We start from the raw sequence: 14,213 nt of genomic DNA on the forward strand, positions 1-14,213 counted from the left end.
TGCAATGGTTGGCAGCAGGGTGCAGATGTTGTCTTTGTTTTGCCTTTGCGTAAACAATAAGAAGAGTGTGTGTGTGAGCGCTGCAGTGTGAGAGTAGCATATTACAGGAAAAGAAAAAACGTCAATGAGAGAGTCTGGAGACGGTCAAAGCCAAACAGCTCATCCTTTACATGTCTACCAGAGAGACGACTTCACGAGGAATTAATATTCACTAACAAAACCAATTCAAGCATGATCATTAGAATCTTCTAGATCAACACATATCATACACCAAAATATGTTTTTTTTCCGCAAGGCATCTTAACAGCACATTCAGACTTGTGTTATGTTTTTTGCCTCAAAAGCTTTTCCTGAAATATTTAAAACTTTGCAAGTTAAATAAAAGAGTGTGGTAAATATACCGAGTGCCCTTTGGAGTTTCAGAAGTACAAAGGTTTGAGTAATTCTCATCAAATCTGTCCAAATAATAATAATAATAAAGACAGAATTTAGCTGAAAGCTATAAACATGATTTATTTTGCATAAAGAGAATAAAGCGTAGTTTAGGGCTATTACTGTCTGTTTTTTGCAGTGCATTTGTTGTTGTGATGCAAAACAATTCCATTCACATATTATAAAATCTATATTAAAATGCTAAGATGTACAAACATCATGCGTGTAACTGTTCCTTGCAATTTAGGCTGATTTAAATTAAAAACACTGTAATGTTGTGCTTAATTAGCATGAAAAATACATGTCGGGAATATTAATTGATCTTAAAGGGGACCTATTATGCCCTTGTGTGTGTCTGTGTGTGTGTGTGTGTGTGTGTGTGTGTGTGAACTAGTTTATGTGATTTATGCACACATATTCATTGGATAATGACATGGGTATGACCTAGGTATACAATGTTGATGTGGTTTATAAAAAGGCAGAGGTCTTGTGTCCTCGTAATTTGATGGGAACCTATTATGCCTCTTTTTACAAGATGCAAAATAAGTCTCTGATCTCCCTAGAGTGTGTGTGTGTGTGTGTGTGTGTGATAATAAATTAATAATTATTAATTTAATAATAATTGAAGCTGCCCCTTTTAGGATTTGATTCTAATAGAGCCATTTTGGTCGTTGTCGCTTTAAATTCAAATAAGATTGTGCTCTTTTCAAAAGAGGGCGGAGCTGCAAATGCCTGCGTCTCAGCATAGTGGCAGATTCCAAGGCTGTTTCTTAATATGCGTTCTTGTCTGTACTTGCATTCTGGTGTCCTCCTAAAACGTCATCAACTGTCGCCGAAGTACTGTTCCAATTCAAAGTTCACATCTTGCCGAGTGCGGATAAAATTCCCGAATGTGTACTTGCTCCGCCCCTTTTGCCAAGGATGCTTTGCGAGGTGATTTGTGCGAACTTACAAAGCACAGCTATCCCAGAATGCATTGCAGCGTAACCAGAGAAAGCTAATGGCGGAGGAGAAAACCCGCGCGGTTTTGAAAATACTCCTCTGTTCTGTTACAAATGTAAGTTTTAAGAGTTTTCAGGTGAGAATGTAGCTGTTTTAAACTCAAATCTGTAGTTTATTTAGAGAGTTAGCACATCTTTGGTGATGTGCCTCAGCTTATGCGGACTCTGAGCTTCGTCATCAGCTCCCCCGCCGAGAGCAGCTTTACATCGGCCAGTCCATCCATTTCATCTGTCCATCCATTGTAGTTAACACATGACATTTAATTCATCTTGTGCATATCTAACGGACATTTTTTGGTCTTATAAATCTATTATTTGTTTTCAGGTGTATTATTTTGTCAGTGTTACCTTTTATAATTGTCTTTAATTATGTTATCGTGTTGTATGAGGTTTGTCTGTTTTCCAAATCGCTTAACGTTACCTTTATTTCTTATTGTGTACGTCTTGTACTTTAAACTTGTATAATGTCCATTGTAGTTTATAAAATCTGATAATCAAAGACACGTTCATTCATTCATTTTCTTGTCGGCTTAGTCCCTTTATTAATCCGGTGTCGCCACGGCGGAATGAACCGCCAACTTATCCAGCAAGTTTTTACGCAGCGCATGCTCTTCCAGCCGCAACCCATCTCTGGGAAACATTCACACACACATTCACACACACACTCATACACTACGGACAATTTTAGCCAACCCAATTCACCTGTACCGCATGTCTTTGGACTGTGGGGGAAACCGGGGCACCCGGAGGAAACCCACGCGAAGCCAGGGAGAACATGCAAACTCCACACAGAAACGCCAACTGAGCCGAGGTTCAAACCAGCGACCTTCTTGCTGTGAGGCGACAGCACTACCTACTGCGCCACTGCCTCGCCCTCAAAGACACGTGTTTGTGTATAATAACCCATTTCACTTCACATTTTTGGTCATTTATGTTAACATTTTGTTAAATCAAAAATGTAGATTTATAATATTAATATAATATTAATTATAAGGCCGTGCTTTAAATAATTAAATCATTTTATTTTTAATGTACAATGAAACTGATGAATCCATGGTGAGGTACAGTAAGTGACATTATAATGTACACTGCCGTTCCACTTGAAAAAGTATCCGACTTGTGTCCTCGCGTCCTCGGGAGTTCGTTTTTCAAGTCTGAACTTGGCAAGTCTGAACTTCCAACGACGCAAGTCTGAACTTTACGTAATTTGTATTGAGAAACAGCCCAAAACTAAACTAACATCCTATGCTAATAAGTGAGAGATCATCACTAGTGGGCGGGGCTTTCCCCCTCTGATGACAGGTATAAAGGGAGAATGTCAATTGAAGTGTTTCTGCAGACTGCTTATTTCAAGTGTGATGGAAAAAAAAGTAATAATTCTTTACGTTTTGAAGCTGGTTATATTCACACAACTGTGATTAATCTCCTTATAAAAGTGATTTTTGCACAATAGGTCCCCTTTAAAATACGTCTTTTTTTTTCACGAAAAACATAATGTGACCTAATGATGAATTCATCACGTTCACCTGCTTCTGAACTCTTCTTATTAATTAAAATGTCTTTTAAAAAATGTAAAAACTGAAATAAGATACACACCTACAGGGAACAGAAATGAATCTGATAAGCTAAGGCAGTGTATTTGTGTATCAAAGACTATGACAAAATTTTTAAATGATTTCAGAAAAACTGACGCTACGACATAATCCTACTTTTTTATGCTTTAAAAGACCGTGCGGTCCAGCTATTCTGCTCTTAATGTACAAGAAAAGACGTTGATAAAGATAGCAGCTTCATTAAACGTCACCCCACATTAGCCCGACAGATACAACCCTGGCTCATTCTGATAAGTTACCCTTGTATACATTTCTGGAGAGCGCCAATTATGTCCCAGGAGCTATGTTGTTTGCAGTTTAATGTTTTTACGAATCCACCAGAGGCCGCTGTGTATGCTTTTTCAGATATCAAATTTCTCTCGCGAGTGCCATAAGCGTCTGCTGTTCTCCTATAAATCCAGCAGAGGCCACTGTCGACTGACTGACTGACTAAACCCAACCATTAGTGTTTTCAAAAGCTCCGATTGACCTGATTACCCACTTCCCTAAACCCAACCGACAGTTAAAAAAAAACTATCCAGAAAAAGAAAAGCCCTCACGATTTTTACCACATTTTTAGATTTTACCACATTCTAACTCTGTTATTTACTTGTTTATTTTTTTGGCTTTTATTTTAGTCCTACCTGCTTTCTGGAACCGTTCATCGGCAGACTCAAACCCCGTCGTCGCAGTCAACTTCACTCTGTGTCTCAAGTCTGCCGACGTACATGGCTGGAAACTGGACAAACTGTTAACAGCAGGAAAGCCGTCCATACTGAGGAAAGCTGTCAGGTGGTCAGCGTGAAAAGGAACGGCGTCATACTGCCCCATAGTGTTCGTTTTAAAGACGAAATGCAGCCATATGTTCCTCTGGCTACATAATTTGCAATCTCCAGAAATGTATATAGGGCTACGTTTTCAGAATAGGCCTATGTTGCAACGATATTTAAATACAGTACAGGTTTTAAACATTTACACACGGAAACCAAACCAAAAGCGAACGAACGAACGCAGTAACATCAATGAAATAATCTCATAATCACTGTATTTATGGCACTGGCGGTGTTGTAGACAGTTCCACTAGTTGTCATATCCAAAGTCGCTTCACAGTTTTATCTTAAAACGTTTAGTCGATTCTAAAAATAGATTTGGATATCAATAGATTGGGTATTGTTGATGCTTTTCAGAAGTGTTGTGTGTTTGGGCTGGTTGCACAGTGCTTTAGAGCCTCCTGTCATGAGGAAAAACACACACAGACAAAACCATCAAACACTGCTGGGATTCAGCTGCCACAGAACAAAATAATTGAAGAATGCTCACCACTGCTTATTAAAGCGCAGCTATTCTTGTAAAGTCACCTGGAGAAAACAGAATTAAAAAAACAGAATTTGGCAAAGTTTAAAACTCATACACTTGCTTTAGGTAATATTTGAGGGGGTGGCATGGTGGTTGGCTCAGTGGTTAGCACTGTCGCCTTACAGCAAGAAGGTTGCTGGTTTGAGTACCGTCTGGGCCAGTTGTCATTTCTGTGTGGAGTTTGCATGTTCTCTCCGTGTTGGCGTGGGTTTCCTCTGGGTGCTCCCCCACAGTCCAAACACATGCGCTATAGGTGAATTGGATAAACTAAATTGGCCGTAGTTTGTTTGAGAGGGCGTATGGGTGTTTCCCAGTACTGAGTTGCAGCTTGAAGGGCATCACTCTGCTAGGAGTGTGATATTGCGTTTATACTACAGTTCAACGGCATTATTGTGCATATAAAAAAGAAAATCAAACACGGAGAGATTAAAAACCAATCAATTTTGTAAGAGGAACTACTTTCTTCCGCCATTCATTCACATAAATAGCAGGGGGTGGAGTTGTGTGGTCATGGACAAAAGTGAAGAGGGGGGGGTGTGGTGGGGGATTCTCGCAAGTTGAGCCCCATAATAATATCTCTGGGGGCCCCTAGCAGTTCACCTGATTTATCATGTAAAGAAGAAACTCTACACTGAGGAACATAGAAACCCTAATGCTAGCTAGCGTTTCGCATGCGCTACTGCAGAGCAACACATGCATTCATTCATTTTCTTGTCGGCTTAATCCCTTTATTAATCCGGGGTTGCCACAACAGAATGAACCACCAACTTATCCAGCAAGTTTTTACGCAGCGGATGCCCTTCCAGCTGCAACCCATCTCTGGGAAACATCCACACACACATACACTCGGACAATTTGGCCTACCCAATTCACCTGTACCGCATGTCTTCGGACTGTGGGGGAAACCGGAGCACCCGGAGGAAACTCACGCAAACGCAGGGAGAACATGCAAACTCCACACAGAAACGCCAACTGAGCCGAGGCTCGAACCAGCGACCTTCTTGCTGTGAGGCGACAGCACTACCTACTGCGCCACTGCTTCCCTTGCAGAGCAACACACTCATACAAAATATAATTTTAGCTCGTTCAAAATACTTATTTAAAATAAGCTGAATCAACTCAATTCTTGAGATTTCATTAGAAAAACTACATTTTTTATGTTCAATCCACATAAATTTGTTAATTTGTTGTCAATTTGTGTTGAGACAACATGAATGAATTGTGTGGAACCCTGCATGTTTTACAGTGCAGAGACAGGAGTTCTTCAAGCTAACCAAAAAATGGTTCCCTTTAGAGTTGTACACTGAAAGGTTCTTTGTGGAAGCGGAAAGTGTTCCTATATATTCACAAGGCTACAGGATCACAATACACCTGGTAATATCGGTGGCCAATCTCATCCAGACACGCTTTTAAAATGAACATCATCTCGACGCTCAGAAACAGGTGCTTGCCCTGAAGCAGCCTGGGGAAATGTTCATTACAATGAAGTATCCATTTGGTTTAATGGATATTTCATTTCTATTTCATCTCATTTCTACAGCAATTAAAAAGGAATCAAATGTGATGTATGATGTAGCAGACACTCCTGACGCACCGTTGGCATTTTTCCCAGAACATCCATCTGAAATTTGCTGCTCAGAAATGGCTTTGGGGCACACAGCAATGTGGATGTGAATACAGAAACATACGAGACATTATTTATGATTTGGCTTTTACATCTGAAATATGAACCACATATATTATAATTAAAGCTGAGGTTAGATTAATGCTGGCGAATTACACAACTGTTTAAAAGTGGGATTTCTGAAAAGTTTTGAAAAAAAGGTCTATTTTGCTCATTAAGCTGCATTTATTTGATCAAACATACAGTAATAACAGGAATATAGCTAAATATCATTGCAATCTAGCACAACTGTGAACATATTTTAAAAAGTACTCCTTTTGAAAGTCATTCATTTATTTTCATTTGGCTTAGTCCCTTTATCTGGGGTCGCCACAGCGGAATAACCCGCCAACTATTCCAGCATTTGTTTCAAGCAGCGGATCCAGTCACAACCCAGTACTGGGAAACACCTATACACTTTCACATTCACACACTCAAACACTACGGCCAATTTAGTTTATCCAATTCACCTATAGCGCATGTGTTTGGACTGTGGAGGAAACCGGAGCACCCGGAGGGGAGAACATGCAAACTCCACACAGAAACGCCTACTGGGCCAGCTGGGACTCGAACCAGTGACCTGTGAGGCAATAGTAATAACCACCGAGCCACCGTGCTGCCCTATCATTCTAATAAATAATCTAGCTTAATATTTTTTGAGGAAAATATAGTACATTTATTCCGAATTTCTTGCTGAATATTGACGATGAATAGTGATTAACAATAAAAAAAAAAAACAGAATTTAACTTAACAGAAATACTGCAATTATATTATCAATTCTTAAAAAAACTTTTAACTTTTAATGATTATTCCAATCAAGCATTAATCTTATAAAGCTTAGGATACATTTTTTTGATAATCAACCCAAAGTAAATAATTGGTCGATTGTAAGCTGTCAATCGAATTGTATCTGTCAATAATGTCCACTTCCAAAAGCTATACATATTTATGTTGAATATATAAGAGATGGCATGTCTTAACTGAATTATTATTTGTTTTTCAAATAAATTTACTAATGTATTGTTATTATTGTTGTTGTTGTTGTTGTTGTTGATGCTATTTATTAATTTTTCTATATTTTTTTATTTTTCTGTTTACATTATTATTTTTTTATTATTAATTTACTAATGTATCATTATTTTTATTATTTATCTAGTTTATTAATTTATCTTTTTATTTATTTGATTATTTTTCTGTTTACTTATTTATTCATTATTATTATTTTATAAGATTATATTTTTTTATTTATTTTATTAATTTACTAATGTAATGTTAATATTATTATTATTTATCTTATTAATTAATCTATTTATTTATTTTAGGTTTTTTCTGTTTCATTATTTATTATTATTTTTAGTAGTTTCTAAAATATTTTTATTATTAATTTACTAATGTATTATTATTATTATTATTAATATTAAATTTATTTACTTATCTCTTTATTTATTTGATAATTTGTCTGTTTACTTAATTATTATTATTATTATTTTATAAATTTGTATTGTTATTTATTTTATTAATTTACTAATGTAATAATAATATTATTTATCTAATTAATTAATATATTTATTTATTTATTTTAGTTTTTTTCTGTTTTATTATTTATTAATATTTTAGTAGTTTCTAAATATTTTTATTATTAATTTACTAATGTATTATTATAATTATTATTTATTTAATTTATTAACTTATCTCTATTTATTTGATAATTTGTCTGTTTACTTATTATTATTATTATTTAAAAAATTATATATATATATTTATTTATTTTATTAATTTACTAATGTAACATTATTATTATTATTATTATTATTATTATTATTATTTATCTAATGAATTAATCTATTTATTTGTTTTAGAGTTTTTTCTGTTTCCTTATTTATTATTATTATATTTAGTAATTTATAAATTATTTTTTATTATTAATTTACTAATGTACTATTATTGTAATAATAATTATTATTTAGTTAATTTATTAACTTATCTCTTTATTTATTCTATAATTTGTCTGTTTACTTATTTATTCATTATTAATATTATTATTTTCTTTTTAGCAATGTTAAAATGGGCATTGTCTGTTGGTATATTTTAATGTATTTGTTATTAATAGCTATTAAAAGTTATTACATTTAAAAAGTAAAAAGCTGTAATAAAAAATTATTATTACAAATGAAGTTATAAAAACTATAACATTTTTAAAAATAAAAAAACTATGAAGTTATAGTTTTAACAGCAGAATAATAGTTCAAAGATGATAAAATGTTTTTTTTTTTTCTTAAAAGCTTAATTTAGTCATTTTTCCAGATGGTTAATATTGATATTTGCATATTCATTTCACAAGCTAAACTCTAAAACATTAAAACACATAATGAAGGGACAAATTAACCCAAATTTTTTATTTTCTCATCATTTACTGGCACTCAAGTGGTTCGGAATATTTTATGAATTTCTTTATTCTGTTGAACAAAAAGGAAGATATTCTGGAGAATGTTCAGATGTTTAAGCGGGCTAATATTATTGACTTTAAAATGTTTTTTAAAAAAATCAAAAACTGCTTTTATTCTAGCCAAAATAACCTAAATAAGACTTTCTCCAGAAAAGACTGTGAAAAATTATTTTCCCTATTAAAGATCATTTGAGAAATATTCAAAAAATGAAAAACATTCACAGGAGCGCTCATAATTTTGACTTGGTAGGAACAAAATACTGCTTTTAAAAAAACCTTCTTCAGAATATCTTCCTTTGTGTTCAACAGAAGACACAAATAGCTCACAAAATGGTTTTTAGGTGAAGTGTCCCTTTAAATATGTGATGCTTTTGTCTCCGAATCTGTGTAATGCCTCACCAGGAGGTTCTTGTCGGGTTCCTGCGAGTGTCTGAGCCGTTCCTCCATCTTCAGCTGCTTCTCCAGATCCTCGTGGCCATAGAAATCTCCCGGCTCCAGTTTACTAGCTGCCCTGTGAGATAAGAAACACCATCAAAACCAGTCCAGGATATCAGAAACCAGCAGGAGATTCGCTTCTGTTACCCTGATCTAGATGAGCTGCGTGTGTGGCGAACGTCTGACTCTGGAAACATGAAGTCTGAGATGCTGTTGCTTTCATTTCCAGCCTCTAAACATTTGTGAAGAGGATGTTTAGATGGCAGTGATTCATATAGTGTACACACAGTTTTTGGACATGAGATTGATCAGAAAAAACAACTGAGTACAACCTGAGTTGAGTTCTTTGACCAGTGAGGACATTGTGTTGGTTATGGAGTCTGCAGCTACCAGGAGATCGCTTCTTAAGTTCCTTCTAGAGCCTTCACAAATAAATCAAATGATGGAATATTTATTAGTAGTAAAAAACATTCATTCATTCATTTATTTTCTTGTCGGCTTAGTTCCTTTATTAATCCGGGGTCACCACAGCGGAATGAACCGCCAACTTATCCAGCACGTTTTTATGCAGTGGATGCCCTTCCAGCTGGGAAACATCTATATAGATGTTTTAACATTTCATATATTCAACTATATAGATGTCTCAACATTTATATATTTAAATATAATTAAATAATAACTTCATTTTCATAATAATTTTTTAAAATATATTTATATATATATATATATATATATATATATATATATATATATATATATATATATATATATATATATATATATATTTATTTATTTATTTATTTTTTTTTCTGTTTCGAATAATACAGCCTTGGTGAGCATAAGAAAAACATGTTAAATACAATAAATAAAAATACTTATAAAAATAAAGTATTTAATTTAGTAGTTTTTAAAAATAAAAATACTATATATATATATATATATATATATATATATATATATATATATATATATATATATATATAGTAGAAGAACTACAATCCCATGAATCAGGATAAACATTTTATTTAAAGTCAACTGTATATCTTTACCATTATTTACATATTTTGAGAGTGCAGTGAGACACATTTGCTTAGTTAATTTGGGAGTGTGCAGGGCTATAAATATATTATGGTGCAATTTGCTCACTGCAGTTGTCTGATTGGTGGACTTTTTGTATTTATTGTCAACAGATACAGTTCTAATACAGTTATAAATAAATAAATAAATAAATAAAAAAAATACAAATTTTAAATATTCATTTCTGTATTTAAACATACAAACACTCATTTTAATACTTTTTTTCTTTATTAGACTAAAAATAACTTTTAATATTTTTAAATAAATAAAAATAACTTTTTTTAAAATTCCAAACTTTTAAGTAGAACAGTGTAATATTGGTTATATAATATTGGCATTTCTGTGTGGAGTTTGCATGTTCTCCCCGTGGGTTTCCTCCTGGTGCTCCGGTTTTCCCCACAGTCCAAAGACATGCGCTGTACTGTAGGTGAATTGAATAAAAACTAAATTAACCATAGTGTATGTGTGTGAATGTGTGTTTGGATGTTTCCCAGTACTGGGCTGGAAGGGTCTCCGCTGTGTAAAACATGGACAGTTTGGCGGTTCATTTAGCTGTGGCGATGTAGTATTCATAAGTGTTGTGCTGTCATTATGAAACTGTTGCTATTTCCGTTCTTTGGAAAATTGAATAAGATTGAATTAAGATGTTAATTAGATTGTGGTTTTGCTATTGGTGGATCTCATGTGACAGACAGATCAATCCCAACCAAAGGCTACACTGTAAAAAATGCTGTTAAAAAACGGTCAGATTCTACGGTAAAATAATGTTTTTTCACTAAAACAGTAATATTCTGTTAAAAACAATGCTTTCTGGGTAACATTTTTGTTTTCGAGAAAGTAACCAACTGCAGAAAACTGTGAGCTAACAGAGTTCAGATTCGATGTTTTGAAGTCTGTGTTTGAAATCACACTTTGTGTCCTTGTTCACTATTTCATACACTAGTTAACTAATATAGTTCACCTGACAGTTTTAATGAACACTAATGAGTGAATTCAGACACTGATAAACACCTGCTGTTAATAATTACAATTACTAAAGAAAATAAACAAGAAACACAAACAGTGACTTGAGTTACAACATTAAATAAAATCAAATAAAATAAAACAGCTTCAGTCTCAGCAGAGGATCATTAAACAACTCCACAAACAACAGCAGACACACTTATTACTGACTGATTTGACTTCCATACTATTCACATTGAGATCCAACAGAAATTAAGGTGTTTTTTGTGTCACCGTAATGGAGTGAGGGGCTGGTTTAGTTGGGCTCTTCACCCTTGAACTGATTAATTCAGACTCTCCAATCACTATAATAAAGAGTTAACAAAATGCTTGAATTATAGCAGTCAAGTTGGAAAGTCAATAAATAGAGAAATATATTTGTCTGAAATTAGTTCTGATAAATGTTTTGGTATAAATCTGGAAGAAGGGCCTCATGCAATAGATTTTATGTTTAGTTACAGGTATTAATTAAATTAATGAGAAGTGAAAACAGAAAGATACCTCAGTAATTACTTAACAGTTAAGAAATAACATACAAAAACAGTTCATTTATGAAAAATACACACTCAGACCTCATGAATCTGACCTTGTATCTCAACAATGGTAACATCTCAAATGTTTCATGCTGCAATGCATGCTGGGAGTGGCACGGTACAAATATCCCAGCATGCATTGCGGTATAAAAAAAATGTTGTATAATGGTCTAAGAGTTTTCTTTACTTGTGTTTGATTCTGCTGTTGTTTATGTTTAGACTTTCAGTTGCCTGTTTGTGAGTTAAACTGTTAATTTTGTTAGTCGTCACCATTATTGAGGTTCATCCGCTGATTATTGATGTCTCTTTGAGTGCGATATACACCATAGAGCAGTGTTATTGTCCAAGATATTCTTAAAAACTTCCAGAAATCGTTGCCATATATATACATAATGTAAAACAATAGATTTAACATTGAATGGGAGCAGTAAATTTTATTATACTAAATGAGAACAGACTCTGCCATTTAATAACAACTTGAACATCACCAGATCTTATTTTTTCAGATTTAGGTTTTTGGCTGGCTTGCCACAACAAAGGAGCTTTTTAAGCAAAGTTCTTAACAATTGCAGCAGCTAAGATATATAAATGTCAGGGCTAAGAGCCCAACTAAAGCAAACTCTGTTCTCCATGATGGTGACGTAAAACTTTAACTTTTTCTCAAGAAGAACTTTAGTAGATGTTATACAAAAATACATGTATTAAGTAATAAGTGTAGCTGGTGATGATGTTTGTAGAGTTGTTTAATCATCCGCTGATCATTTAAATGATTTAATCATTTGTTGTTTTTCAGGTTATTTCATTATAAAGCTGTGACTAAAGTTTTGCATGTTCTGTTCTTGTTTTTTCCCTTCAGTATTTCTTCATTTGTTCATTGTTAATTCTCAATTATCATTTAATTAGTCAGTTAATTAATGAATTTACTTCAGCTTTGCTCCATGTTTCTTGAACACTCAGTAGTGTGGACACTTCAATAAAAACTGAAGTATATGCTCTGGGGTTTAAAGGGTTAAAGGTGTGAGAGGTAAAAACACAGTGTAAAAATGTATTTTAACAGTAATATACTGTTAATTTACACAACGGAAGTAGACTGTTAAAAAACAGTATATTGCTGGCAACCACAGCTGCCAGTAGATTACTGTTAAATCAAGGAAAAAACAGTATTTTACTGTAAAACCTGAAGCTAATTTCTTCTGTGTGTCACCGTTGTGGAGGAGAGTAGAGCCAGTGTATGAGTTAAAGATGAACAATGAACTGCTGATGTTATTCTGCATGTTTCTTTATTTAAAAACAACAGCTGTTTAGTTGCTGATGCAGTCAGAATCTCTCTGGTGATTCCAGATTTACATGCATGTGTGCTGTTGTAAAAAATAAGACATTAGAGTTTCAGTTAAACCGAACTTTTTTAATTAACTAAAATAAGTTATCATTATAAGTATGCTTCTAAGCATATATAGCACATTACTTCATAAACTCATTCAGCAGTTGACCAAGTTGAGGCAGTTGCTTTCAGTGAGCAAAATGAGTTCACTTGAGTATTGTGTAAATCAATGTAGTCCATGTATTTTTACAGCAACATACTGTAAAATAACAGTACATTGCTGGCAACTGCAGCTGCCAGTATTTTCCTGTTTTTTAACGGGACAATTTTTAACAGTGTATAATTGGCCAATTATAAAAGGTTGAACTTACTTTGGATACAAGATTACAAGAGCTCCTGAAGTGTTTTATTACTGTGACTGAATGAAAGTGTTACCCTGAGCAAAGGCCTGCTGCACTTCTCCTCCAAGGCCCATCAGCGAGTCCTGAGGGGTCTGACTGGGTGTGGTGTTGCCGGATGTTGATTGGACAGGCATAGGAATGGGCGTGGAGTTGCCGGACAGTGATTGGACGGATGTGCTGAGGGTGTGACTGGGGGAGGAGCGAGGGGAAGGGCCAGGACCCTGGTTCTGGGAAACAAAAGGAGATTATTGCTAAATAAAACGGACACAATTCATTTGTATACTTTTGTATGAAATAAATCTAGTCAGGTAATTTTAAATTAATTTAATAAATTATTAAAAGGATCACTGTGAAGCAACAAAATACTTACTAATTGTCATTTTCAATCACTAGGTTTCACACATTTTATCAGCAAGAAGAATTGAATCATTCAAAATAAAATGAATTGTAATGGGATCTTTTATTTTTTTACATATTGTAATAAACAGAGATCAGAATAAGCATGTTGTTTTGTTTTAATAGTAATTTATTATATTTAAATTAATAATAGTTATAGTGATGGGATTGGTGATTTTGAATGAATGAATGATATAATATAATATAATATAATATAATATAATATAATATAATTCAATATAATATAATATAACATATAATATAATATAATAATAATATAATATAATATAATATAATATAATTCAATATAATATAATATAACATATAATATAATATAATATAATTCAATATAATAAAATATAACATATAATACAATATAATATAATATAATATAATAATAATATAATATAATATAACATATAATACAATATAATATAATATAATTCAATATAATAAAATATAACGTATAATTCAATATAATATAATATAACATATAATATAATGTAATATAATAATAATATAATATAATATAATTCAATATAATATAATATAACATA

At 33.2% G+C, this 14,213-nt stretch overlaps 1 protein-coding gene across 11 annotated transcripts in view; it reads right to left on the reverse strand.

Annotated features, from left to right (window-relative positions):
* Positions 1 to 3,926: 3,926 nt before the first annotated feature.
* Positions 3,927 to 14,213, reverse strand: part of dtna (dystrobrevin, alpha) — a 59,011-nt gene continuing 48,724 nt past the window's right edge. For 10 of the 11 annotated variants that reach the window (XM_087308913.1, XM_087308908.1, XM_087308912.1 and 7 more), the window contains 6 exons: positions 13,295 to 13,487; positions 9,259 to 9,348; positions 9,074 to 9,158; positions 8,891 to 9,002; positions 4,346 to 4,383; positions 3,927 to 4,256 (listed from right to left, as the gene is read on the reverse strand). In XM_087308913.1, coding sequence (XP_087165039.1) covers positions 4,366 to 4,383; positions 8,891 to 9,002; positions 9,074 to 9,158; positions 9,259 to 9,348; positions 13,295 to 13,487 — 498 coding nt within the window. In that variant the 3' untranslated portion in view covers positions 3,927 to 4,256; positions 4,346 to 4,365. 11 annotated transcript variants of the gene reach the window in all.

Source organism: Danio rerio, chromosome 24, assembly GCF_052040795.2.
Source record: "Danio rerio strain M-AB ecotype USA chromosome 24, GRCz13ab, whole genome shotgun sequence".
In the NCBI taxonomy this organism is placed as follows: domain Eukaryota; kingdom Metazoa; phylum Chordata; class Actinopteri; order Cypriniformes; family Danionidae; genus Danio; species Danio rerio.